This window comes from Atheta coriaria, unplaced genomic scaffold (genome assembly GCF_025399875.1).
Source record: "Atheta coriaria isolate IRGN ID8LTWV9N9 unplaced genomic scaffold, Caltech_Dcor_3.1 hic_scaffold_9_pilon, whole genome shotgun sequence".
Taxonomy (NCBI): Eukaryota; Metazoa; Arthropoda; class Insecta; order Coleoptera; family Staphylinidae; genus Dalotia; species Dalotia coriaria.
In genome coordinates this window covers 11066731-11092070 of record NW_027045451.1, presented here as the reverse complement: position 1 = coordinate 11092070, position 25340 = coordinate 11066731, and the positions used below count along the sequence as shown (strand labels likewise).

Sequence of the window (25340 nt, the reverse complement as noted above, 5' to 3'; positions counted from 1 at the left end):
TCATAATTAAAATAATAATTTACAGCCTAGGCAATAAAGATAACTATTTTTAATCAATAAATATTTGTTTAAACGAAAAAAAAATGCAATTTTATTGCAGTAATTCATGAAAAACGTGTTTAATGAACTGAATAAACTGGTTTGTTTATTTAGTACCTACCTACGTCACGAAAGCGTCACCTTCGAGCTCTGAATGTAAATAAAATCCAACCATGCTCGTCGACCTTCCCATGAGCGAAACAAACTTATTTCTCTACACACTGCGCTGCACGACGTTACGAGTTTATTATCAGCAGTAGCAGTTCAACGACAACGAAAACACAAATTAAATTAAATCAAACCAAAATCAACTTTTAACTTGAGTGATACACTTGCATTTTGTCGATAATTATTAACTAGTGTAACTTCTGTTAGTTTTGATCTTAAAATAGATGTAAAACTTGTATAAAACAGTGATTGAGACTTTAACCAGTGATTTTATACATCTTATTATACATGGATGTTGATCCTGTGACATGTTTTGCATAACAAGATAATTAAGTGTGCTTAAAGTCGGTGTGTAAAAGTTTGCAAGCGATTTACATGTTTTAACTGCAGTTAAAAGACGCGTAGTTATGGCCGGCGCGATGCGAAGCATCACTCGATGTGTATTCACATGCAAATTGAGTGGACGTAAACATTCCGCTTGTTTGGCTAGTTGCAGTGGGATTAAATGGCCGCAAGCGACTGGCGAGCGACATCTGGCGACGAAATATGGACTACTTGATACAGGTATGCAGAAATTAAATCAATTTCATGTTGAAATATTTATTTATGAAGTTTTAATAATGAAAATTCAAAAAATTATCGTTTTTTCTGTTTTTTATTTTTCGATTGTTCGTAACATTGTTAAAAACAGGTCGATTTGCGTGATTTTTCTTTCAAAATGTTCCTTTTTTATCATATTTAATAAAAAAATAAAGAAAAACTTTTTAACTCGTATTTTTAAAAGATTTTCAAGTTTTCAAATGACAAATATTAATGTTTTGTTGCAAATTAGTCAAGTTTATTATTGTTTCTGATAAATTCCTTAGAATTTGTCATGAATTCACGTAGAAACAATGAATCACACCTACCAAGTTTGAAATATAAAAGTAAACTTTATAAATTCAAGTTTAAAAACACAAATCTCTATATTTAACAAATTTATTTGTTGTTATGATAAAATAATAGTTTTTACTATTTTATTTTTTTATACTTATTTATTATTAACTAGCTTTAACCCGCGGCTTCGCTCGCGAATATCTAAAATAATGAAGTTGCTACCATACGCGTCTGTAGTCACAGAAGAAATAACAATGAAGTAGAATGGCGGGATGTTTAAAATGGCTGAAAGCATAGTCTATGGTAGTATAGTGTTCAGTCTCCATAGTGTAGTCAATTGGATATGATGTTGACGTAGCTGTCGGTAATACAGTGTGATAATACAGTGTGATGGTACTATAGTACTTAGCTTTGAGCTTCATTGCTGGGATGCTAGATGGCGTTAAAGTAGTCAAATAGCCAGATGCAGAGGTATTATTGGCTAAACAATTTCTTTATTTTATTTAAAAAATAATTTTTTTATTAAATAAAAAGTAGCCTATAACCATTCGGGGATCACTAAGTATATGTGTACAAATTTTGATGATGATCGTTTAAGTAGTTTTTGCGTGAAAGTGTAACAAACATCAGGACATTCGCATTTATAATATTAGTAGGGATTGACATATTTCATATATAAATATACAAATAAATGTAAAATATATGTTTCCAACTTGTTCAACTTACGCATTCATGAGAATATTGACCTAAGCATAAAGATTACCTTATCATATGTACTTACTTATCAGCAATTCTTACATAAACTTTGTTTAACTCAACATTAAACATGCATTATGAATTCTTTCGTAACTGCAGAAATAATTACGCAGTAGTCAGGCATAAATTGGCTTAACAAGGATGTAATTTCCAGCATAATTAGCACGGTCATATTGTTCCACGACAATGCGACTCTAAAGACGTCGTAAATCCCAAATTGCATATGAAATTATAATTGAAAGCCGCGCAAGAATGATTCACGCATTCTGCATTCATCTTCAACTGTAGACAACCACACATACACACACATACATACATAACCTATACCAATGCAAGTGGAACAAATGTTTGTATAACAATAACACTTCCTTCCTCTTTGATGAGTTGTCTCTGAAGACTAAAGTTATGTGCTGTTTGTTTGAGTATCGAGAGTATACGTAAACTTTATGTACATGCACTTTAATTAGTTTGGCCTACATTATGCGCATGCGTTTAAAGAGGACAATGTACAGGGTATTTAGAATTAGAATATCATCTATCTTTAATAATAAAAAAATTATTTAAACGCATAATTAAAGTTTTAAGCAAGCCAAATTCTTACAGAATGTATATTGGGTTGCCTACCTCCTTAAAATGTTATAACCTACTTCATAGGAGTCATAATAGTTTAATTAAAGGTTAAATATGTACGAAGGGTTGCCTACATTAAAATATTAAAGCAAATTCAATGCGTAAACAACATTGTTTACTGGTAATGTTCAAAATGGAAGATTTGATTAACCTAATTTGAGATTTACGAGTATGACAAATTTTACGCTTGTTTGCTGTTTGCCTGTTGACTTATTGTTCGATTTCATCTCTCGAGGCTTGTAAGTAGAGCTATACAGTTTTAACGCACTGAGAGATTATTCGCAATTTATCGTAATATTCGCAATAAAGCGAAAAGAGAGTCAGCACGCGTCCAATATCGCCATCGTTACATAAAATGAAGATGAACGCGATGGGACAAACTTCACGCGCGCGCTCTTCATCATGTTCCACGACTAGCGTTACGAATGTGACTCGAGGGCACGTCTTAATAACGTTGTAAAATTGTATAAAGTTAAAGTCGGCATAAATCAACCGAAAGGACTCGCGCTGTGTCGCACGGTTACGGTTATCTCGTAATCGCTCCACGGGGACGATTTTTAATGTCGCTTGATGGGAATTTTGATTTCAATACCGGTATTTTGGTAAACATCGCATTTTGAGGGTCAAGACGTAATATTCGGGGTTCTTAGAATAAAAATATCGGTATATTAATATTTATAATTGAATTAAATAATTAATTTTATAAATACCGGTATAACACCGATGTTACCGGTAATTTAAAAAAATACCGGTATTTGAAAATAAAAATACCGGTATTCATCAAATTACATTTTACTTAAAATTAACGAAATTTACTTTTACCTCATCTGATATTTAAAAATACCGGTATACCGAAATTGAAAACCGGTATTTCACACCCATAGCAATTATATGACTTAAATATTTATTATTTTTGTTTAGGAACGGATATAATCCCGTTGGCAGATGCGAAGAGGTTCATGACGGATTGCATGATGGCGGTGGGCAGTCCACGTGAGCATGCTGAAGCACTGGCAGTGCTGCTCGCTGAAGCCGACTACCGGGGCCACTACAGCCACGGGATGAATCGCCTCGGTAATCAAATTGCGCCCACGACGACCCGGGAGTGGATGCACGATCGCACGATCGCGCCCCGCTTGAAACTTTAACCGAATTACACGACTAAATGCGCCCGGCCAGCGCTTGATCTCGTATTGAATGCGCGCCGGCTTGCACAATGACCCAAAACGATTAAAAGTTCGTTTAATTGACTCGCCAGAGAAGTTTAATGGCGATAAATTTCGGAAGATCACAATAACTTTTCGTTTAATTTAATTACGAGAAATTGCTGGATATTAATTATAAACAGAATTTAATTTATTAAATTTTAGGATATTATGATCAAAATTATACTTTTTAGGAATTGTGTGATATTTTTGCCATTTTTTGAAGTTATTTGTAAAACAATATGTCAAATGACATAACCTTATAAAAAATTCCTCTTATTTCTCAATTTTTGAAGAAATAACACATTTTTAGTTATAGAAGACGTAATTTTGTTGAGTTTACTTCTTAACTTTGGTTATGTTTTCATTTTATTGAATCCATTAATAAGATTTACAGTAAATTTCAATTTAAAAAAAAAAATTTTCTAATTTATTTTTATTTCTGACAGATATGTATGTGAGTGATATCCAATATGGAAACTGTGATCCCAAAGCAAAACCTAGTATACTCAAAGAATCCCCAGCAACTGCCTGGGTCCATGGTAATAATGGTATAGGTGCAGTTGTAGGCAACTTTTGTATGGCCTTAGCTATTAAAAAGGCTAAAGAAGCCGGCGTTGGATGGGTTGCATGCAAAGGTAAAATCTACACAAAATAAACATAACCTAAAAGTTATTCTTTTCCTAACCAAATACTTTTACTACCCAGGATCTAACCATTATGGTATCGCCGGAATGTACACTATGCAAGCAATGGCTTCTGGTCTCCTAGGAATGAGTTTCACCAATTCATCACCATTTCTTACTCCGACACGTAGCAAACAAGTAAATCTCCTCTTAAAACATCAAAAATACTAAATAATTAATTTTATTATTTTTGTTAATATAGGCTTCCCTTGGTACAAACCCAATTTCATTAGCAGCACCCTCAAAAGGTGACCCCTTTGTGCTTGACATGGCCACAACAGCAGTAGCAGTTGGAAAGGTGTCTATCATTCCCTTTTCTTTATTCTACTATGGTCCACTTTGCTAATTTAAATTACCTATGCAGATTGAAATGGAACGACGTAAAGGCAACCCTATACCACGCGGCTGGGCGTTAGGTCCCACGGGACAAGTGGAAACAGACGCTGAAGTTGCGTTTAAAACCGGCCGTTTGATGCCGCTCGGAGGCGAAGAGTGCAACTCGGGGTATAAAGGATACGGGCTGGGAATGCTTGTGGAGATATTCTGCGGTGTCTTAGGCGGAGCTAACTTTGGGAGGAATATTAGGAAATGGGGCAGTCAGGATAGTCTCGCCAACTTGGGACACTGTTTCGTCGCTGTGAATCCCGAGTGCTTTGCACCTGGGTTTACAGGAAGGATGGAGGAGTTGATTGATATGATGAGGCAATCGGAACAGGTGGGATTATATTTGTTACTAGGCATTAGGATTATGACACATATCCACATTTCTAACCTCTAAAAGTGTCATTAATGTTATGTTAATTATGTTATGTTTACATGATCATAATGATAGTATAATTAAATTTTAATTATAATATCGGTTTGATGTGTTGTGTTTAGGTGGATGCGGATTCTCCGGTTTTAATAGCCGGCGATCCGGAACGTGCGCATATGAAAGCCGTTGATGATCATGGAGGTGTTCGATATGTCAAGGATCAAATGGCTACGTGTGCGAAATTGGCTAAAGAGTTAAATGTCAAACCATTGCAAAGTTTATAAGCCACATATTATATTATAAAATTAAGGTTTGTATGTGATACGCAAAATGTACAAATAATAATTTCTGATTAATAAGGGAAGTACTGCTTGAATGTTGATAATAAATACTTGAAACATAGTTTCTTTTTCTATGATAATTAAACACCCGTAAAAGGAGAAGACTAGAGGACTACTAGTGTTATGTGTTCGCTGCCTTTTATACTTGCGGATTATCCAAAAAGTGGTGGGGGAGGAAAGCACACCAATCCCTACGCTCGCGTGTCGTATATGCGATGACTTACCCGCATCTCGCACGCTGCTCGTCTCGACTTCCCCCACTCCTTGTTATCCCCTACCCTTCTATTAGCGGGTAGTCCGCAGGTATAAAAGGCGAGCGCAAAGTACGCCAAGCGCTCAGTTATGCCTGAGTCGTCCAGCAGTCCAAAACTTTCATTGTTCTTTCCTCATCTCCACTGCTCTCCTTTGTTTTTATTTTAGTTCCAGTTCCTGCATAACACTTTTAACGTTTAATGATTGACTTTTTATTTACCGCTTTAATGTGGTTTTTCATGTGTGATAGTGACAATCATAATTAAACCCTTCATAAAATCTAGAATATGTCATAACTTGTCATATGACATTTTATATGGCTTCATAAAAACGCAAAATTTCCAGTAATCAAGATCATATCATAAAAAATGCAGAAATAAAAGCTCAACTGAATGAAGTACTATATTTAATAGTGATTGTAACTTTAGTAATTTCGAGGCAATAGGTATTACGTGTTGATGTTTGTTATGTAAGATGTTTTGCATAATAAGATAATTAAGTGTACAGTAGCAGTGAGCTTACAAGTGTTGCAAAAGTTCAAAAGTCATGGCGGTAATTCCGAATAGCATTCGATTTGCATTCACGTGCAAAGAGGCTTCACACGTGCATCCTGTTACCGTGGTGAATTACAAGTGCAAAACATGCGAACGACATTTCTCTGCATTGGAGTATCCCGACACCGGTATTTAATTAAAATACAAATAATGTGTAGCTTATGCATAATGGCGCACATAAATACAACAATATTTCAAATGATACCATCGATGTCATGCATTTGAAAAAATATTCTAGCTCATAATTGCTAGAAATAAAAATATTTTTCGTCGTTATACAGAGAAAATTAATAAAAACCAACCAAATTGCTAACATTTCGTCATTTTAAGACGATTGTCGTTAAAACCAGTCATATTATATGGAAGTTATACTGTTTTTATATCTAAGAGCACGTTTTAATGTTTATTCCAAAGATTTTTCAAGTTATAAAAGTCATAAGTGCAAAAGTTGAAATTTTATGTTTAGGAACAGACATAATTCCATTGAAAAATGCAAGACGCTTCATAACAGATTGCATGGTAGCAGTGGGTAGCCCACAGGAACACGCTGAAGCAATGGCGGACGTCCTTTCCGAAGCAGACTACCGGGGCCATTATAGTCACGGAATGAATCGTCTTTGTATTATCTATTGTCTATTACCACCACAATTTTCCTAATATTACTTGTATTGTGATTATAGCTATGTACGTGAGAGATATTCAAAGAAAAGTCTGTGACGCCAAAGCAAAACCTTGTATTCTAAAAGAATCCCCTGCAACCGCCTGGGTGGATGGTAATAACGGTCTAGGCGTGGTTGTTGCCAAGTTCTGTATGAACATAGCCATTGAAAAAGCGCAAGATGTCGGCGTTGGTTGGGTTTCATGCAAACGTAAGATTTTGACATAGCCTAAAAGTGATCCTTTCCTGAACTAATGCTTCTATTATTTAGAATCCAATCATTATGGAATTGCTTCATTGTACACTACTCAAGCAATTGAATGTGGTTTGTTAGGGATGAGTTTCACCAATACTTCACCATTGCTTACCCCCACTCGCAGCCTCCAAGTAAATCCTTTAAAAATTAGAAATTATTAGAAATAATAAATGATTTAATTTTTATTTTTTTTTTGGTGTAGTCTTCACTGGGTACTAATCCCCTGTCATTAGCAACACCCTCAAAAGGTGATCCCTTTGTTCTTGACATGGCCACAACAGCTGTAGCAGTTGGAAAGGTGTCAATCATTCCCTTTTCTTTATTCCACTATGGTCCACTTTACTAATTAATATTACCTATGTAGCTTGAAATGGAACGACGTAAAGGCAACACTTTACCACCCGGATGGGCACTGGGTCCCACGGGACAAGTGGAAACAGACCCTGCAGTTGCGGTGAAAACCGGCCGTTTGATGCCGCTTGGAGGCGAAGAGATCAACTCCGGGTTCAAAGGATACGGGTTAGCAATGCTTGTGGAGATATTCTCGGGTATCTTAGGCGGAGCTAACTTTGGGAGAAAGATCAGAAGATGGGGTACTCAAGATGGTGTCGCCAACTTGGGACAATGTTTCATCGCTGTGGACCCTGAGTGCTTTGCACCTGGATTCACCGAAAGGATGCAGGAGTTGATTGATATGATGAGAGAATCAGAAAGGGTGAGAAGATGATATGCTACCAAGATATGGGATATTAATCTGTTGGCAAAACCTCTTTTGTTTAGGTGGATGAGGATTGTCCGGTTTTAATTGCTGGCGATCCGGAAAGAGAGCATATGAAAGCCGTTGATGAGCATGGAGGTGTTCGATATGTCAAAGATCAAATGGAAACATGTGCAAAATTAGCTCAAGAGTTAAATGTCAAACCACTTTTGCAAGTGTAAATAAACTGTGATCAATACTTTGTAATAAAATGATAATAAAATCGTGAAAATAGAGAATTTCTTAACCAACACCCTGTATAAATATAACATCGCAGATAGCTATCAAAGTCAAAAGTCAAAGTCATATCGTGACATAACTGCGTCTCATACGAAGAAAAATCTCAAAATTTTCAGTAAAATCACATAAAATGCATCAATGTAACAACCATTAACCATTTGAAGAAACCAGATACCACGTGTTTACGTCTTTAGCAAGTACTTTTCAAGTGCTTCAAAAGTATCACTAGTGGTAGACTTAGCGCAGTCATGGCTGCAATTCAGAATGTCATTCCTTTGGTATTAGCATGCAAATTGGCTTCACGTATACATTCCTCATGCGCCGCAAATTTCAAGCTCCAACCAACATGTGCAGAAAAGCATAAATCAGACGATAAGGGTATTCATACATTTTTTTCTCAGTCTACAATTCCCCAAATACCAAGTCTTACTATAGGCATTATTCGATTCAGGAGCAAAATTAGTCCCATTGAAAAATGTACATCGTTTCATAAGAGACTGCATGAAAGCAATAGGCTGTCCACCAGATCACGCTGAAGCAATGGCAGCTATGATCACCGCAGCAGACTACCGGGGTCACTACAGTCATGGCTTGGGCCGCATATGTAACAACAACATTTTGATAATACTCAATATTAATACCTACGCTTTTGTAGATATGTATCTGGAGGAAATTGAAAATGGATATTGCGATACGAAAGCAAAACCTTGCATTCTCAAAGAATCTGCTGCAACTGCTTGGGTAGATGGTAACAACGGCCTGGGTGCAGTCATCGCAAACTTTTGCATGGGTTTAGCCATTAAAAAAGCTCAAGAAGTCGGCGTTGGATGGGTAGCATGCAAAGGTAAACACCCTGTAGCTAAAATCTATGTCTAAAAGTCCTATGAGATATTTTATCCATTAGCATCAAACCATTATGGTATTACGTCAATATATCCTCTCCAAGCGATGAAATGTGGCCTCCTGGGGATGAGTTTCACCAATTCACCACCGTTTCTTGTTCCTACACGCGGCAAAGAAGTAAAATCTCTTTCTAAACATCAAAAACACAAAATAATTCATTTTAATACATAGGCTGCCCTTGGGACCAACCCATTATCTGTAGGAGCACCTTCAAGTGGCGATCCCTTTGTGCTTGACATGGCTACAACAGCTGTGGCATTCGGAAAGGTCTCTACTGTTACCAAAATTACCTACATACCTAATTTAATTGATGATTTTACATTTTCTATGCAGCTCCACATATACCAACAAAAAGGTAAACCAATACCACGTGGCTGGGCCTTGGATTCCGATGGGGGACCTGTAACAGACCCCGCAGTTGCATTAAAAAGTCAACTTCTAATGCCTCTTGGAGGTGAAGAGATAAACTCAGGTCACAAAGGTTTTGGACTGGCAATGATGGTCGAGATATTTTGTAGTCTCTTAGGCGGTAGTACCTTCAGTGGAAGCATTAGAAAACTAGGCGAAGAACGTCCCGGTGACTATGGCCAGTCATTCGTCGCTTTGGACCCGGAATGCTTTGCTCCAGACTTCAAAAAAAGAATGCAAGAGTTTCTTTGTTCTATTAAAGCAACAAAACCAGTACGTATAGAATAATAAAATATAGAATAACCTGATTAATCCATTATAACATTTTTAGATTGATGAGAAGAGACCAGTGCTTGTTCCCGGAGAGTTTGAAGAGGAGCATATGAAGTTCGTTGAAAAACGCGGAGGTGTTCGTTACATCGGGACTGTGATGAAAGCCTGTGAGAAACTCTCAAAAAGGTTGGATATTCCTCCTATTGAACCTATTGATGACCATCACGTGTAAAACATATTTTGGCTTTCCTTTGGTTGCATTAAAGTTGAAACAAAATGGTGTCGATTTTTAAAATGGCTATAATCTAAAGTTCTATCTCTTAACCGGTGAGGTTATGTGAGCACACCGCGTGAATTCTTTTTATTCTAATCGTAGAACAAATAATATAAACAATTCTAAGTCATAGAACCTAGATAACCACCTACTTAATCCTACGTTATCATGTTAAGTCGTTCGTTATTGTCATGCCGGCAAGTGTTTCTTAAAGGTCAACGAATTTCTCTTAGTAACAATCATATAAAAGCAACAATTCTACGTAGCTACAATTTATACTCACATAATCAACAACGGCGTACACTTACCAAGTAAGTTGCATACTTAATTATTTACTCTGAAAGGATTTATTAGTAAATTTTGTCTAATTTATAGTTTACAACCGTTGCAACGGATTTTATTTCTAACAGTACATGTACTGCCCTCTCTTGTCCTAAACAACATGTTCATTCACTTGCCAACGTTTGATTTTCAGCTAACCTCTTTATTTGAGTGACTTAGCAAGTTATTATTTTGCATACTATACAAAAGTATATTTTAACAAGTAATTACCTTAATAAATACGCCGGTTTATTCATATTTCTAATCCAATACGTCTTGTTACAGAATGAGTGGAGAAATAGACAAGTCCCAACATGTTCTACCACTGGACCAGCCTGTGGTCTACTTGGAGTCATCAGCTGCCTTCAAAGGTCTCACTCATCTTGAACAGGCATATTCATATCACATGTCCAAAGCCTGTTGGGTAGGTGGTCTGATTACATTTATTCAGACAAGTGCAGAAGCACCTGAACTATTTGTTCTCCTGCATAAATTGTTTTCCAAAATATCACCAGAACAACTTAAGGAGAAGGCTCTTAAAGCTGGGATTGCAGAAAAAGATGTAACAGCTTTATTTGTATACACTGCTGGTGTTTTTGCCAATGCAGGCAATTACAAGGGATTTGGTGATACTAAATTCATTCCAAACATTGATGAACCCCAACTTAGTGCACTCCTTGCCCTGGCTCCCAATTGGTCTGAGTTAGAACCAATTTGGAACAACATAAAATCCACTGTCTATGATCTGTCCAATGGCAGACATTGTCTTGGTTATCCACCTCATGGATGCAATACTTATTTGTCTAAGAACTGTTCACCTGAAGACAATGAAAAGGTGCAAAAGTGGATGAAGAGTAAACAGATGGAGGGCTATATCAGTAGGTTATTCAAAACTGAAGAAAATGGTAAGGTGAAGTATGAGATTCGTTTGGCAAGTGAATCAACTGGTGTTGTTCAGACTGAAGAAGTTGATAATGTCATCTATGAAGTAACAAAAGGAGATTATTCACCGTTGATGGGTAAAATGGCGGAGTCTCTGAATAAAGCTATTGCATTTGCTGCAAATGAAACACAGAAAAAATGTTGGCATCTTATGTTAAGTCATTCAAAGAAGGATCACTTGAAGAACATAAAACTGCTTCAACATTTTGGGTGCAGGATAAGTCTCCAGCTGTAGAAAACTACATTGGTATAAAATTCACGCTTAAAATTCATGCAAAAGTTTTTAAAATAAATATTTTAGGATTTATTGAGACCTATAGGGATCCTGCTGGTGTCCGTGGTGAATCCGAAGGTTTCGTAGCGGCGGTAAACCGTGAAATGTCGGAGAAATTCACCAATTTAGTGAACAACGCCGAGAAATTCCTGCCAATGTTGCCATGGGGTAAAAGTTTAGAGAAGGATAAGTTCCTCCGACCTGATTTCACTTCTCTAGACGTATTGACATTCGCTGGTAGCGGAATTCCAGCTGGAATCAACATTCCAAACTGTAAGATTCCATCAACACATTAATTCAGTGAAAATTTAATATTTTTATGTTTAGACGATGAAATTCGTCAATCCATAGGATTCAAAAACGTTTCGCTTGGTAATGTCATCCCTGCAAGTTATCAACAGACACAAATTCCATTTTTAAGCGAAACTGACATGGAATTAATGAAGAAACATCGCATCGTGTCGTTTGAGGTACAAGTCGGACTGCATGAACTCCTCGGGCATGGTTCCGGCAAGTTGCTGATCAAGGAAAAAGACGGCAGTTGTAATTTCGACTCGGATATCATCAATCCACTGGATGGCAAACCAATAACGAAGTTCTACGAGGAAGGAGATACGTACGATTCTATTTTTGGTCCTCTCGGATCACCATTTGAAGAATGTCGCGCTGAGGCAGTCGGTTTGTATTTAAGTTTAGTACCGTCAATCGTAAAAATCTTCGGGCATGAAGGCCCCGAAGCCGAAGACATCATCTACGTCAATTGGCTCAATTTAGTTTGGGCTGGTTTGTCTTCCTTGGAAATGTGGGACCCGAAACGCGGATGGTTACAAGCGCATTCCCAAGCACGTTTTGGTATAATGCGCGTTCTGCTTGAAGCTGGCGTTGTAACAGTCACCCAACCAACCGATAAAGACCTATTGATAACTTTAGATAGAAGCAAACTGTATCACGCCGGACGTGAAGCAATCGCAAGGTTCTTGGTCGAACTGCAGGTGTGCAAATCAACCGCAGATATTGAAAAAGCCAAGCAGCTATTCAGCCATTACACAGACGTAATCGAACCGTGGAAATCCTGGCGAGAAATTGTCTTGGCCAACAAAAAACCACGAAAAATTTTCGCCCAGCCCAATATCGTGTCGGAAGGCGACAAATTTATTCAGAAAAACTACGAGGCAAGTCCCGAAGGCTTGATTGTATCCTGGGTTGAACGTTTCCCCGAACCTCAACCATTCTACGATGCCTTATTAGAGATAAGCAAACAGGACGCCAAACACTTTTAAATTGGTTTCTTCTCTTTGATAATATGTCAATATCTAGATCTACAATATACACTAAATCAGCTTTTTATAATTGTAATCATAAAGAACTTTATCATTTTTCTCACACCAGCTGCGCTTCGTCGCAAAATCGAGCCGAAACTCTTTAGTTTTTTTTTTTTATAGAAAAAGTCGACTGTACACAAGTTTATCACAATAACTAATTCCTTAAACGTCTAGTCGCTTAATTATGTTACTTTTTGGCAGTGTCTTTTCTATATAAGTATAATTTACAATAACATTCTTTTTATTTATAACACGTGAGAGGCTGATAAACGTACGATGAGTTTATGTTTTCTGTGTAGATGAAATAATTGGAAATTATTTGATTGTGGAGACAATTCCACCAAGAAAAATCGAGGAAAAACAAACTGTCTAAGGTCTAGAATTAATGGATTCGTTTGTTATAGTATTTGGAAATAAAATTCCTGAGATGATCGACGCGCTGTCGACGAAATAATAGGCTACTGGACGCCGCCACACCGTGAATCACGCGATACAATTTCGATTGTTTCCAATCGATTCACAATATTTACACTTTTGTACACGCGACTACAAATTCCCAAACTGCGTGATTCAGCCGGCACGAGCGTCCGAATTAGATAAACTATGTAATTACAAGGAAACATGCTAGAAACTACGTGTGCGGACGTGCCCAGGTGTACACACAGCCCTCCTGGCAGGCGGTGACCACACAATCCGGCTGAAAGATCAGCGCCGTGAGTCGTTCATGCGCGATCTTCTTGCAGATGAGCGGCTCGAGATTATGGCACTCGTTGAGACGCGGGCAGCCCGGGGTGCCCACCAATTGTAAGGGATCCGCCTGCCGTTTGATCTTCGGCTTCGGCGGCGAGAGACAATCTTCGGGCAGCTCCCAAAGGCACAGCTGTGTATCATGCCCGACGGAACCAATGCGATAATAGGATTCGCCCTCGAGGAACCAGTCGAAGGCGACGGCCGCCACCCAGGAACGATGACCCTGCGCCCGCGCAATCACCCGCTTGTGTTCCAGCGACCAGATGGTGACAAGATCATCTTCACCGCCGACGGCTATGAGTCGCCCATCGCCAGACCATGCGACACACAACAATCCACCGAAATAGGAACGCGCCGTGCCGATTAACTCCATGCTGTCGTATTGGAACACACGGAGCATGCCGTCCTGGGTCACTATGGCAAGTTGTGCCCCCGACGGACTGAATGCAATCTCGTTGATGGCCGCCCCAGTGCCCAACAGCCATCGAAACAAAGGATTTCGTGTTGATTTTGTTTTGCATGTGGAGACGACGAAACCTTCGCCTGCCTTGAATGTTTGATAGTGTGGACCGGCTGATCCACAGGGTAATTCTTCATTGTATACATACAGCTGCCCGGAACTATGCGCTGCCAGGAAGAGTGACTTGCTGCCTGGGATCCACCTCAGGCAAGTCACTCGACTCTTATCAATGAGTCGCTCTTCATTGAATAATTTACTCAATTCTTTTTTGACAGGATCAATCAATTGGATTTGCCCTGTGCTGAAGCCTATCAAGAGACTTACACTCTCACCAGTTGCAGAGGCCACATTGAAGTCATGACATGTTGGGTTGGTGCCCTTGTAGCCCTTTTTCTCTAAGGGTTTACTCAGATCTGCTTTTTTCGTGCCTTTGTAGACGTACACGTAGATCTCGCGACCGTGATTGAAGCAGATGCGTTCGCCTTGCTCGGGTAGTGATACCAGCGACACGCAGACCTGTGGGGGCGTCTGCCCTTGGGGTTGGTAGCCGACGCGGTTCGGGCGTGAGTACTCGCTGAGCGTCATCAGCCGGTAGACACCCTCGCGCGTCGCGAATTGCGTCTTCACGTCGCCGGGGTCGCCGAGCGGGCGCTCCAGTGGACGCTCGCCGGCCTCCAGCAGCGACTGGCTGCAGAGTGCGTCGGGCCGGGCCATGTTCGGTCCCGCAACGCGCGACATGCTACCACATCACCATCGCGTCGCGCACTCGCCCACTCACATTCTAACCGTCTGCCGCATGCACTTCGAGCGAGGGCTGCTGGTTTGCGCTCCAAGGCATAAACAATCACAACAACAAACGATCACAACACAACAGAAGTATTGGAGGTTAACACAAACTGGCGGACGTCATACGCGGACAAGCATTGACAAGTCCATCCCACGTGACTTATTGTCAGAGTTGTGAATGCAAACCTTTTTTTGAGTGTCGCTAGTGTCACTGCGAAACTTTTAACATTTCACCTTCACTATTCCTAAACTAAACTTTCTAATCAAAAAGTACACAACATTTGATAAATAACACAATATCAACTATGATAATAACTGATAATAAGATCAGAATAGATATTTATTTTACTTACAATCTGAAACTGCCTTAGAAATGTCAAATGACGTCAGAAACGTCACAAACACATGCGAACTTCACAAAACTCAACGATTTGTGAACATAGTGAACCAAAAATCATTGATGTAATGTTGTTCCAATCATCTGTGCGTTGTATATTGACCTTTGCCAAGTAAAGCATTTACAACCAACCTCCCCCGAGACCAAAACCAGCATAAAATGAACGCCCCAAGGGATCTGCAACAAGTTTACGACGTTTTCGACGATTTAACCTTGTAAGGCAACTATTTTTAAACAATATCAATTAATATACTAATAATTATCACCTGCTAGACACATCACCCAAGATAAATTCTACATTGAACCCATAGGATACAAACAACTGCTATGCATTGATAGAATATCTGAAGAAGCGAAATTTGTGCCCAAACCAGATCATATACCATGTGAAAGAAGACAGGATTTCTGTGGATTGCTTGGAAGTATTCAACTCATATCAGGAAAGTACCTCTTGATAGCCACAACAAGAGAATTAGTAGGATTCCTGAATGGTCATGCAATATGGAAGTTAGTTGACACCAAATTAATTCCATATGCAAAAAGCACAATTCATATGAATGCACAGCAGATTGCCGACAATGATCAATACATCAGAATGATCCATCTTGTATTAAGCACACCATACTTCTACTTCAGCTACAGTTATGATCTTACTCATAGCCTGCAGAGATTGCACAGTGCTGGGCCAGGATTCAATAGTCAATCGATGTTTGCCAGAGCTGATCAGCGGTTTGTATGGAACAGATACTTATTGAAGAACTTCATGAGTTATGACTACAAGAATTTCGCCCTGCCTTTGATACATGGTTTTATTTCGATTAATCAATGTGTTGTCAATGGGAACAACTTTATCTGGGCGATCATTTCACGCCGGAGTATTCATCGTGCTGGTACGAGATTATTCCGTCGAGGGATTGATCGTGATGGAAGTGTTGCCAACTTCGTGGAAACCGAGCAGATCGTCGAGTATGACAATGATAAATGTAGTTTTGTTCAGATTAGAGGTTCGATTCCATTGTTCTGGTCGCAGTCGCCTGATTTACGCTATAAACCACCGCCGAAGGTGCTGGATATTGACAGCGAGGAACAGAAACAAGCATGTGTTAAACATTTGGATAGCATGAGTCTTTTATACGGTAGACAAGTACTGTTAGATCTTGTTGATCAAAAGGGTGCTGAAGGACGACTGGAGCAAGCATTTAGTGATGTAATCGCTAGTATAGGTTATACTTCCGTGAGATATGAACCGTTTGATTTTCACGCTGAGTGTAGGCATATGAAATGGGAGCGTTTGTCGATTTTAATCGATCGTGTTGCGCACGATCAAGATGAAATGGGGTACTTTTTGTTGTTAAGAGATGGCTCGCTGATCAGTCTACAAGATGGCGTCTTCCGCACCAATTGTATCGATTGTTTGGATAGAACTAATGTGGTTCAGAGTATGTTAGCACGACGTGCGTTGACGAACATGCTCAGAAGACTCAATGTACTCAAACCCGATGAGGTTACGGAGCAAATGCATGGATTAGAGATGTTGTTCAAGAATGTCTGGGCGGATAACGCCGATTTGATTAGCATTCAATACTCGGGTACAGGCGCGTTGAAGACCGATTTTACCCGGACTGGTAAACGTACAAAAGCTGGTCTGTGTCGAGATGGAATTAATTCCATGACTAGATATATTCGGAATAATTTTAAAGATGGATTCCGCCAGGATGCGATTGATTTGTTTTTGGGTTTGAGTGATTTGCGGAGTCCGCTTGGCATCGAACGCGATTGGAAGTATGCGACATTCCCGTCCGTTTTATTGGTCGCGGTGGCCATGTTTGTTACATGCGCGGTTTTACCGTCGGAGTATTCGACGGAATCTTTGTTGTTTTTATTGTTTTGGGGTGTTATGGTTGGTGCGACGGCGCATACTATCTTTAGGCATGGTACTGAGTTTGTTGATAAACCGCAGCTTACTAATTGATGGCTAAAATAAGTAAACTAGGTAATTTTATGCGCATTTACAATGTTTTATACTAGGCAAGGGAATGCTTTGAGTATTGTTCATGAACTAGTGGCAACCATGTTGGAAAACGTCAAATTACCCTGCTTGTACCAATATTATAAGCATATATTTATCAAGTTATAATAGATAATCAACTATTAAACCTTGATAATTAATTATTTACTTATCTAAATTCAAATTTCATCGAGTTTTGTTTGAAATTTAAAGTATGAACTATGTATTTCAGTACTACCATTTTCCAGTAGTACCAACTGTCAAAAACAGTTAGTAGATTGCACCAATCTAAAGTAAAATGATTAGTTCACTACATTAGACAAATTAATTTGTTTAAATCGATAGTTTTCAGCAATTTTTAACTGTTTGCAGCTTAAAACTTTGCTTAAATCAAGTTTAAATACTTAGAAATGTCAAAAATGGTTCAAGGTCAAATGTAGGTGTAGCTCTGTCATAAACTCCCCTCTCCACCACCTACAACAGATTACGTTCCGTGTGTAGTGGCAAAGTTTCATTTTCTTTGAAGCACGTGAAGAAATTCGCGTGGAAATCTGACTATAGTTGACAAACAAATCAAAGACATCGTAACGAACACCCGGTAAGACATAATTCCCAATCATTACATTGAAATAAAACCCTGTAGAACTTGTTTATATTGCCAACAAACTTATTCTAACCTCGAAATATCGACGAGCATGAACCGCACGCACCTTATGCTGTACCAATTAAATAAAAATTAACATAAAACTAGTTATACTAAATTATTTTCTGTGTTTGTAGATCAAGATGCCGCTCACGTGTAGATTCTACAAGGAAAAGTATCCGGAAGTCGACGATGTGGTGATGGTAAATGTGCGCTCCATTGCTGAAATGGGCGCATATGTGCATCTTCTTGAATACAACGACATTGAGGGCATGATATTGCTCTCCGAGTTGTCGCGAAGACGTATTCGTTCCATTAATAAATTGATTCGCGTCGGCAAGACTGAGCCGGTGGTCGTAATCAGAGTGGATAAAGAAAAGGGATACATAGATCTGTCCAAACGTCGTGTGAGCGCTGAGGATGTAGAAAAGTGCACAGAACGATTCGCAAAGGCGAAAGCTGTGAATTCCATTCTTAGGCATGTGGCGGAACTTCTAAAGTATGAAACTGATGAACAGCTGGAGGAATTGTATGAAAAAACTGCGTGGAAATTTGAGGATAAGTCAAAGAAGAAGGGCAGTGCTTATGATTATTTTAAACAAGCTGTAGTGTAAGTATTTTGAATTATTTTTTTAATTTTTTGATAATTTTTGTGAAAATGATGCAATTGTAATGTAAAATTGCTTTTTTTATTATTTTTGTTTTGTATAGTGATCCTAATATCCTCGCCGAATGCGGTTTGGATGAAAACACGAAAGAAGTTCTTCTTTGTCAAGTAAAGAGGAAACTGACATCGCAAGCTGTAAAGATCCGTTCGGACATTGAATGCGCTTGTTACGGGTATGAAGGCATTGATGCAGTGAAAGAAGCGCTCAAAGCTGGTCTGGCGCTCTCTACTGAAGAACTTCCGATCAAAATCAATCTGATCGCGCCACCTCTGTACGTCATGACGACGTCCACACCCGAGAAAGCAGACGGTCTCAAACTGTTGGAGGACGCCATTGCTGTTATCAAAGTGACGATAGAGAAATTAGGAGGTGTTTTCCAAGTTCAAATGGCAGTACGTGCATTTTTACTTTTAATATAGCCTCAACTTAACAACAAACTCGATATAACCGTATAATATTAAATGAAAATTGCTTCAGTAGTTTATCCGTCAGAGTAACAAACATCTATCCTCTTAATCTTTTTTTTTTCGCGTTTATAATATTGATGCAATTGAATTAATCACTTAAAATGTGTTTGTTTGTTTAATAGCCAAAGGTGGTGACAGCTACAGACGAAGCCGACCTGGTGCGACAAATGGAGCGCGCCGAGGCCGAGAACGCCGAAGTGGCGGGTGACGACGATGGCGAAGAGGAGGAGGAAGGCCAGGTGTACAGCGGTGAGGAGGACGCTGACGAGAAGGGCTCCGCGGAGGAAGACTAGACGCTTCCATCGACAGGGCCGCTGTGGTATATTTCGCTCTTTGATACACAAACTAACCAAGAAATTGTTACTTGACTTTCGAAAGTAATTTATAATTCTTACCATCGAGACGGATATTAAGAGCTTTTTTATTCTGGTATAAAGTAAAGAGTATTAAGAAAGAACCAACTTCATATTTGATTAACCGGGAGAAAAATATTTGTGCCCATGTTGATAAAGCACAGACACATTTTTATATATCAGAATTATTATTTAAACCCTTACAATGCAGACAAAGAAACTTAAGGTAAAAAATTGAACGCCTTACAAATTAAATCATAAACGTTCCGCGTGATTAACCTTCGTAGAATTTGGGCAATTCGGTGCCGAGAATCACTCTGCGTTCGATGCCATCCTTGGTGATGATTCCCAAACGTACAACACCACCAGATGAACCATCACGGGACATTGCAAGGCTTAAAGCTAAACAAAAAAGAAATTTATTGCAAATATCAGTTTAACATTAACAGAAAGTAGACAAAAATTATACTTACTGTTTGTGATGAACTTCACACACTCTTCTTGACTCATCCCTGGCTTGTAGTGGGAATCAACATAACCATAAACATAACTAGAACCTGATCCACCAATAGAAACAGGTTGTCGCACGCACATTCCACCAATGGGGATGCAATAAACTTGACCGCCTTTGATTTTATCCCAACCAGCGACGAGAATACCGGCCATTAAAGAATCCCGGTAGTTGTAGCACAACTCACGGAAAACCGCAGCGCCGGATTCAACCAAAGGTGGTGCAGATAATTCCATACTATTGAAAACAAGCAAAATAAGCAAATAAAACATAAAAATCACGAATTTTAACATCTTACGCGTGAAATTCTAGATGGTATGACACAATATCAGCAATTGCTTGAGTGTCTGCAGCTGAACCAGACCTACAGCAGTAGATATTGTCTGTGATCCTGGTTAACTTGTCAGTTACACGATTGGCAATGTATGATCTGCAAAAATAATGAATTAGTATAATATAATAAGACAAACATCAAATATTTAAACTCACCCAGTTGTAGTACGTGAATCAGCACCAATCACTACACCCCCATCGAATTCCGCAGCCATAATCGAGGTCTAAACAATATTTTGTCTTGTAATGATCATAATGGTATACAACATAAGATTTCTGTAAATTTTTCTTTACTTACACCGGTGCTATGCGCTGCATCCATCCAGTCCGCGGCCGGTCCACTCATCGTTGCTCCAGAGAAAACTTCGGTCATTTTTACTCCGTAAATTCACGTTTGCTTTTAAATTACAATCGGCTTTCTATGCGAACGTTGTGAGTTGTGGTTATTCTGCAGTTTCGCTGATCACTGATTTTGACAGCCTCAAAATCACATTTGACAGAATGTCAAAATCAAATGAGCTTGCAACCATTTTTGACAGTGACAGTTATTTCTGTTAATTCTGGCGCGATGTTGAATCAGTTAGCGTTGCTCCGCCAGTGTCTCTTGTTTACAGTGCATTGTTGTTCAATGTTATAGAATAGTTAGTAGTTTGTTTATATACAGTTGTGTTATTGCATAAGATGAGAGGCAAGCGGCGTCGTGCGGCTTCTTCTTCATCGGAGGATGAGTCACCGAAAAGATCGCAGACGGCGACGCAATGTAATTCGAATTTGGTGAGTCTCTAACAATATAAACAAAAAAACAAATTCACGGAGATGGCATTTGTTTGAATATAAACAAACATGTTTATTATCGCACAATACATTTTCTGAACTAGCATTACCTTTGTATCATTTAATTTTTGTATATATTTGTAAAAGTCTTTAGCTTTGCACAATTTCTGTAGATATTTATTGTTTAATTGAATATGAATTGTGATAATTTTTATTATTCCAAGCGTGCTGGACGTATTCTTCAGATGACACTCAAAAATTTCATGTGCCATTCATTTCTTGAGGTGGAATTTGCTGGAAATGTTAATTTTTTGACTGGAAACAATGGCAGTGGTAAAAGTGCTATTCTAGCTGCTTTATCACTTGGTTTGGGGTGTAAAGCAAAAACCACAAACCGTGGAGATATATCAAGTGTTAAAGGTGCAGTTTATCATCATATTCTGAAGTATTTTTATTTACAACATCAATTTTTATAGCATTTATTAAATTTGGTTGCAACTCTGCAAGCATTGAGATTGTCTTGAACAATGAAGGACCCCATGCTTATAAACAAGAGGAATATGGGAACAAAATCACTGTTTGCAGGACTATGTCATTGGCGGGTGGAAGTTCATATCGAATAAAAAATGAACAAGGTAAGTTTTATTTTTTACTGATTGAGGTTTGATTATCCAACCAGGCAACCAGTTATACACAATTTCCACTTTTGCAGGAAAAGTAGTTACGAAAAAAACCAAAGATTTAAATGATCTTACATCAGCATTAAACATTCAAGTTGACAATCCTGTCTGCATATTATCACAAGACACAGCTAGAAACTTCCTTAACGCAACTGACAACAAAAAACGATTTGATCTCTTTTATCGTGCGACCCGCTTAGACCACCTTAATCAAATGTTAGTAGAAGCCATCAAAAACAAGAACATGGCCATCAAAGAGTTTACTATAAAAAAAGACCAAGAGTCAGCGCTGATTAAAAAAACTGTAAAGTTAAAAAGGAAAATCGAGGATGCTAGAGAAGCTGAGGAATTAAAGCATAAGTTAGAGGAGTTAAATAATGAAAAAGCGTGGGCTACGACAATTACAAATGAGACAAAGTACAAAAAACAAAAGAAAGTTGTTGATAACATGATGACCGACCTGAAGAACATTGAGGATACGTATGAAAAGCAGCAACAAAGTGTTCAGGCAGTTGAACAGGAGAAAAGGTAAATATATTCACACATAAATAATTCATAAACCGTTTAAAAAAAATTTTTTTTTGATTCTAGAGAATTGGAAGATAAATTACGGGAATTGAATCTATCACAGGACGAAAATGAGAAACCAGTACAAGAACTTACATTAAAAATTCGAGCGATTGAGAAAGAAATCAACGAAAAAACGAGTCTGATTGCATCCATTGAAAGACAACTAACATTTAGAAAACAAGATTTAGCAGGTCTCCATGAAATGATTAACAACTACAATCAAAGGTACACCATTTCATAGTTTATTGTATTTACTTTTACCTAACTTCAAATTAAAATATTTGTAGATGTTCACAACTAGAAAAAGATAAACAAGCGAAAGAAGAAAGTTTATTGCAATTAGACGTACAAAAGAAAGAGAAAACTAATTTGTTGACAACTTATGAAGATGAATACAATAAATTGTCAATGCATTGTAAAGAAAAAGAAGGCAAAATGGATTCGATTAAGCAACAATTACACGCTACAACTAATAAAATAAGTATGTATATTTATTTTATAAGAAAAATTAATATTAATATTAAATTTATGTTTATTTTTGTTTAGATGTGATTTGTGATAGATTGAACACACTCCAGAAAGAAACCAATAATCCGTATGCGATTTATGGCCCGCATATTGTTCGATTAATCCACGCGATTGAATCAGACGCGCAAAATTTTACAAGACCACCGATTGGGCCTATTGGTACTGAGGTTTCTATTAAAGATAAGCGCTGGACGCTGGCGGTGGAGTCGTACCTGAAAGCTGGTTTGCTCTGTTCGTTTCTTGTCAATTCCCAGCAAGATCAGAATAGATTAAATCAGATTATTAAGAGGGTTTGGCCCAAAGAAGGCGGAGGGAGGCCACCGTCGATTATTGCTTCCAAATTTGTTGATAAGGTAAGAGAATAGCTATCCAAAAACGAAAATGTGTGTATTTGTATGTTTATTACACTTTAACTTCTAAACTACTTGTGGAATTTTGATAAATTTTGGTTTAGAGATAGGTAAGGGTTTAGAAAAGAACATAGGATAGTTTTTCTCGCGAAAATATAATTTTAAAGGTGTTAAAATAGAGATTAAAAATTTATGATAGTTATAGTTGCATAAAGCCCCTCCAGATGGCGCTGCACTAAACTTATCTACATTAATATTTGAATCTTTTCAGCCCCATGATGTATCCAAATATTTAGTTGCCAATCACCCGAATTGTGTTCGTCTGTACGATGTGCTTTCCGTGCAAAATCCCGTCGTGATGAATTGTCTCATTGACCAAGCAAACATCGAGACAGTCCTCCTCATACCGGACAAAAAGTTCGGTTTCAGTATTCTGAAAAATCGCGACACTGTCCCGCACAACTGCAGAATCGCAATTACACCCACCGGTGACACAATCCACCCCGACCCCAACTACAGATTCTATTCTGGTAGGCAAACAAATACGAAGTTTATTCAAGTTGATTCTCAGGAAGCTGTAAGACAGTGCGAAGTGGCACTGGCGAAAGAAAATCACACGAAAAATGAACTCAAGATGAGTTTTCAAAGCGCACGAGATGAAGTAACTTCGGCTGCTGAGGGTCTTCCAAGACTTAAACAACACATTGCGAATTGCCGACAGGATTTAGACGTGATCGCGAGGAAAATTAATAAGGTACAAACGCTACCAATTGAAGCACCTGGTAATGTTGATGATTTAAAGAAAGAATCTAGTGAATTAGAACGGATAATCAAAGAAAAATCATCAACTGTTCATGAATCACGTCTACAAATTGAAGAATTACAAGAGAAAGTTCGAGGGTTAAAGATGGAGGCGCAGCAGTTTGATTCTGCGCGTAGAGAAACGCGTAAAACCAAAGAGGATTTACAAGACTTAATAAACACACAGCGATATAAATCTCAGGGAGTTACCAATGAGTTTAATAAAATAAAACGTCGCTTTGATGAGCTAAAAGGTACGATTGATAATGAAAAGGAGGTGATGTGCAAGTTGCATAAGTATTGGGAGCAGTTGTGTGTTGAAACGGAAACGCAAAATGGCGTCCGGCCGGAAGTTATCCGCAGATCTGAAGAAATCGATGAGATGATTGATAAACTGCAGAGGCAGGTACATGATTTGTCACGTTTTAATCTTGAGACATTGGAAATTGAGTTAACGAGGTTGGATGAACGTATTGACGTGCATCGCGAGACGATGAAAGATATGGAGCTGACATTGATGGAACTGCAGGACGCGAAAGCCGGCAGGAAGAGGAAATTACTAGAGACGAAAAAGTATATGAAGGATTACGCCATTTTTAATTTTAAGAATTTTCTACAGTGTCGAAATTATCAAGTAAGTGATTATTATTTATATAATAACATTTCTTGTGTTACAAAGTATTGAATTGTATTCTTTGTTTGTTATCAGGGCAATATGGCGATTAACTATGACGATGAAACATTAGATATTATTGTTATACCCCACGCAGGCGCAAGAGGCATAACACCAACAACGAATTTATCCGGTGGCGAGCGTTCCTTCTCGACAGTTGCGTTTCTGTACGCGTTGTGGAAGACGCTCGACTTTCCGTTTTATATTTTGGATGAATTTGATGTGTATATGGATCCACAGAATCGTAACTTGGTGATTCAGATTCTGATCGATCATGCCAAGAAGAATAAAGAAGTGCAGTATGTGTTCTTGACACCACAGGATATTTCATTTATTAAGGATTCAGAAGTTGCCATTCATAGGTAGGCATTGTTAACATATACATTGTTATATTATTGCTAAATTTTGTTTTGTTGCAGACTTGAAGATCCTGAAAGAATTCAAAACTAATAAAGACAAACATCACATTTGTATTATAGGTATAAGTACTTGTTCCCAGTTTCCAGAGATATTATAGAGTGTAAGTTGTTATTTATACTACGCAATTTAAACTAAAATATAATATACTTTGTTATTTTTGTGAGTGAAGCTCGGAGTTCTGAATCTTTACAACCTGAAACATGTGTAGTGCTGGTTGCCAAACAGCGAAAATTTTGAAATTTGTCTTGTCAAATTGTCAGCGGACAATAGCTACATTTG

The 25340-nt window shown here is 38.3% G+C and overlaps 8 protein-coding genes across 9 annotated transcripts; 6 read left to right on the top strand and 2 right to left on the bottom strand.

Moving 5' to 3' along the window:
- Window positions 1–260: 260 nt before the first annotated feature.
- Window positions 261–5516, top strand: LOC135798337 (uncharacterized oxidoreductase YjmC-like). Its single transcript, XM_065311154.1, has 7 exons — window positions 261–771; window positions 3391–3543; window positions 4124–4312; window positions 4383–4498; window positions 4563–4658; window positions 4725–5075; window positions 5240–5516. Exons 1-7 carry the CDS (start codon window positions 615–617, stop codon window positions 5396–5398), a joined length of 1221 nt encoding a protein of 406 aa, XP_065167226.1. The 5' UTR covers window positions 261–614; the 3' UTR covers window positions 5399–5516.
- Window positions 5517–5800: 284 nt separating this feature from the next.
- On the top strand, window positions 5801–8183 carry LOC135798339 (uncharacterized oxidoreductase YjmC-like). 2 transcript variants are annotated; one of them, XM_065311155.1, is made up of 8 exons: window positions 5801–6152; window positions 6208–6389; window positions 6728–6880; window positions 6942–7130; window positions 7191–7306; window positions 7378–7473; window positions 7540–7890; window positions 7956–8183. In XM_065311155.1, the coding sequence occupies exons 2-8, from the start codon at window positions 6254–6256 to the stop codon at window positions 8112–8114; spliced, it is 1200 nt and encodes a 399-aa protein (XP_065167227.1). In that variant the 5' UTR covers window positions 5801–6152; window positions 6208–6253; the 3' UTR covers window positions 8115–8183. The 2 variants fall into 2 exon arrangements, with proteins under 2 accessions (XP_065167227.1, XP_065167228.1); XM_065311156.1 differs by lacking the exon at window positions 6208–6389.
- A 234-nt stretch (window positions 8184–8417) lies between these two features.
- On the top strand, window positions 8418–12917 carry DppIII (dipeptidyl peptidase 3). The gene is given in 11 exon segments (XM_065311143.1): window positions 8418–8550; window positions 8624–8776; window positions 8828–9016; window positions 9077–9192; window positions 9247–9342; window positions 9409–9756; window positions 9815–9942; window positions 10637–11424; window positions 11427–11540; window positions 11595–11840; window positions 11895–12917. Coding segments are annotated over 11 exon segments (3261 nt in total). The 5' UTR covers window positions 8418–8420; the 3' UTR covers window positions 12848–12917.
- Window positions 12904–15014, bottom strand: LOC135798335 (WD repeat-containing protein 20). The gene has a single exon (XM_065311152.1). It carries the CDS (start codon window positions 14835–14837, stop codon window positions 13521–13523), a length of 1317 nt encoding a protein of 438 aa, XP_065167224.1. The 5' UTR covers window positions 14838–15014; the 3' UTR covers window positions 12904–13520.
- Window positions 15015–15059: 45 nt separating this feature from the next.
- On the top strand, window positions 15060–17438 carry Sac1 (Sac1 phosphatase). Its single transcript, XM_065311150.1, has 2 exons — window positions 15060–15497; window positions 15556–17438. The coding sequence occupies exons 1-2, from the start codon at window positions 15442–15444 to the stop codon at window positions 17252–17254; spliced, it is 1755 nt and encodes a 584-aa protein (XP_065167222.1). The 5' UTR covers window positions 15060–15441; the 3' UTR covers window positions 17255–17438.
- Window positions 17439–17736: 298 nt separating this feature from the next.
- On the top strand, window positions 17737–19525 carry eIF2alpha (eukaryotic translation initiation factor 2 subunit alpha). The gene is made up of 4 exons (XM_065311161.1): window positions 17737–17888; window positions 18071–18543; window positions 18645–18993; window positions 19191–19525. Exons 2-4 carry the CDS (start codon window positions 18077–18079, stop codon window positions 19359–19361), a joined length of 987 nt encoding a protein of 328 aa, XP_065167233.1. The 5' UTR covers window positions 17737–17888; window positions 18071–18076; the 3' UTR covers window positions 19362–19525.
- A 65-nt stretch (window positions 19526–19590) lies between these two features.
- Prosbeta1 (proteasome beta1 subunit) lies at window positions 19591–20754 on the bottom strand. The gene is made up of 5 exons (XM_065311163.1): window positions 20564–20754; window positions 20422–20489; window positions 20231–20362; window positions 19895–20169; window positions 19591–19823 (listed from the first exon to the last, which is right to left on the bottom strand). The coding sequence occupies exons 1-5, from the start codon at window positions 20636–20638 to the stop codon at window positions 19696–19698; spliced, it is 678 nt and encodes a 225-aa protein (XP_065167235.1). The 5' UTR covers window positions 20639–20754; the 3' UTR covers window positions 19591–19695.
- A 69-nt stretch (window positions 20755–20823) lies between these two features.
- LOC135798330 (structural maintenance of chromosomes protein 6) lies at window positions 20824–25229 on the top strand. The gene is made up of 10 exons (XM_065311144.1): window positions 20824–21039; window positions 21264–21459; window positions 21516–21674; window positions 21752–22247; window positions 22311–22514; window positions 22577–22770; window positions 22836–23170; window positions 23439–24602; window positions 24678–25003; window positions 25061–25229. Exons 1-10 carry the CDS (start codon window positions 20947–20949, stop codon window positions 25089–25091), a joined length of 3198 nt encoding a protein of 1065 aa, XP_065167216.1. The 5' UTR covers window positions 20824–20946; the 3' UTR covers window positions 25092–25229.
- The last annotated feature ends 111 nt before the right edge of the window (window positions 25230–25340 follow it).

Coding starts and splice junctions, on each gene's coding strand:
- LOC135798335 (XM_065311152.1), bottom strand. CDS start 14,837: ATGTCGCGCGTTGCGGGACCGAACATGGCCCGGCCCGACGCACTCTGC.
- Prosbeta1 (XM_065311163.1), bottom strand. CDS start 20,638: ATGACCGAAGTTTTCTCTGGAGCAACGATGAGTGGACCGGCCGCGGAC. Junction 20,170..20,230: donor TACCATCTAGAATTTCACGC/GTAAGATGTTAA, acceptor TGTTTTCAATAG/TATGGAATTATCTGCACCAC. Junction 19,824..19,894: donor TGTGAAGTTCATCACAAACA/GTAAGTATAATT, acceptor TTTTTTGTTTAG/CTTTAAGCCTTGCAATGTCC.
- LOC135798339 (XM_065311155.1), top strand. CDS start 6,254: ATGGCGGTAATTCCGAATAGCATTCGATTTGCATTCACGTGCAAAGAG. Junction 7,131..7,190: donor TGGTTGGGTTTCATGCAAAC/GTAAGATTTTGA, acceptor TCTATTATTTAG/AATCCAATCATTATGGAATT. Junction 7,307..7,377: donor CCCCCACTCGCAGCCTCCAA/GTAAATCCTTTA, acceptor TTTTTGGTGTAG/TCTTCACTGGGTACTAATCC.
- eIF2alpha (XM_065311161.1), top strand. CDS start 18,077: ATGCCGCTCACGTGTAGATTCTACAAGGAAAAGTATCCGGAAGTCGAC. Junction 18,544..18,644: donor TATTTTAAACAAGCTGTAGT/GTAAGTATTTTG, acceptor TGTTTTGTATAG/TGATCCTAATATCCTCGCCG. Junction 18,994..19,190: donor TTTTCCAAGTTCAAATGGCA/GTACGTGCATTT, acceptor TTTGTTTAATAG/CCAAAGGTGGTGACAGCTAC.
- LOC135798337 (XM_065311154.1), top strand. CDS start 615: ATGGCCGGCGCGATGCGAAGCATCACTCGATGTGTATTCACATGCAAA. Junction 772..3,390: donor ATATGGACTACTTGATACAG/GTATGCAGAAAT, acceptor ATTTTTGTTTAG/GAACGGATATAATCCCGTTG. Junction 4,659..4,724: donor CAGCAGTAGCAGTTGGAAAG/GTGTCTATCATT, acceptor TTACCTATGCAG/ATTGAAATGGAACGACGTAA.
- Sac1 (XM_065311150.1), top strand. CDS start 15,442: ATGAACGCCCCAAGGGATCTGCAACAAGTTTACGACGTTTTCGACGAT. Junction 15,498..15,555: donor GTTTTCGACGATTTAACCTT/GTAAGGCAACTA, acceptor ATCACCTGCTAG/ACACATCACCCAAGATAAAT.
- LOC135798330 (XM_065311144.1), top strand. CDS start 20,947: ATGAGAGGCAAGCGGCGTCGTGCGGCTTCTTCTTCATCGGAGGATGAG. Junction 21,460..21,515: donor AGATATATCAAGTGTTAAAG/GTGCAGTTTATC, acceptor CAATTTTTATAG/CATTTATTAAATTTGGTTGC. Junction 24,603..24,677: donor TACAGTGTCGAAATTATCAA/GTAAGTGATTAT, acceptor GTTTGTTATCAG/GGCAATATGGCGATTAACTA.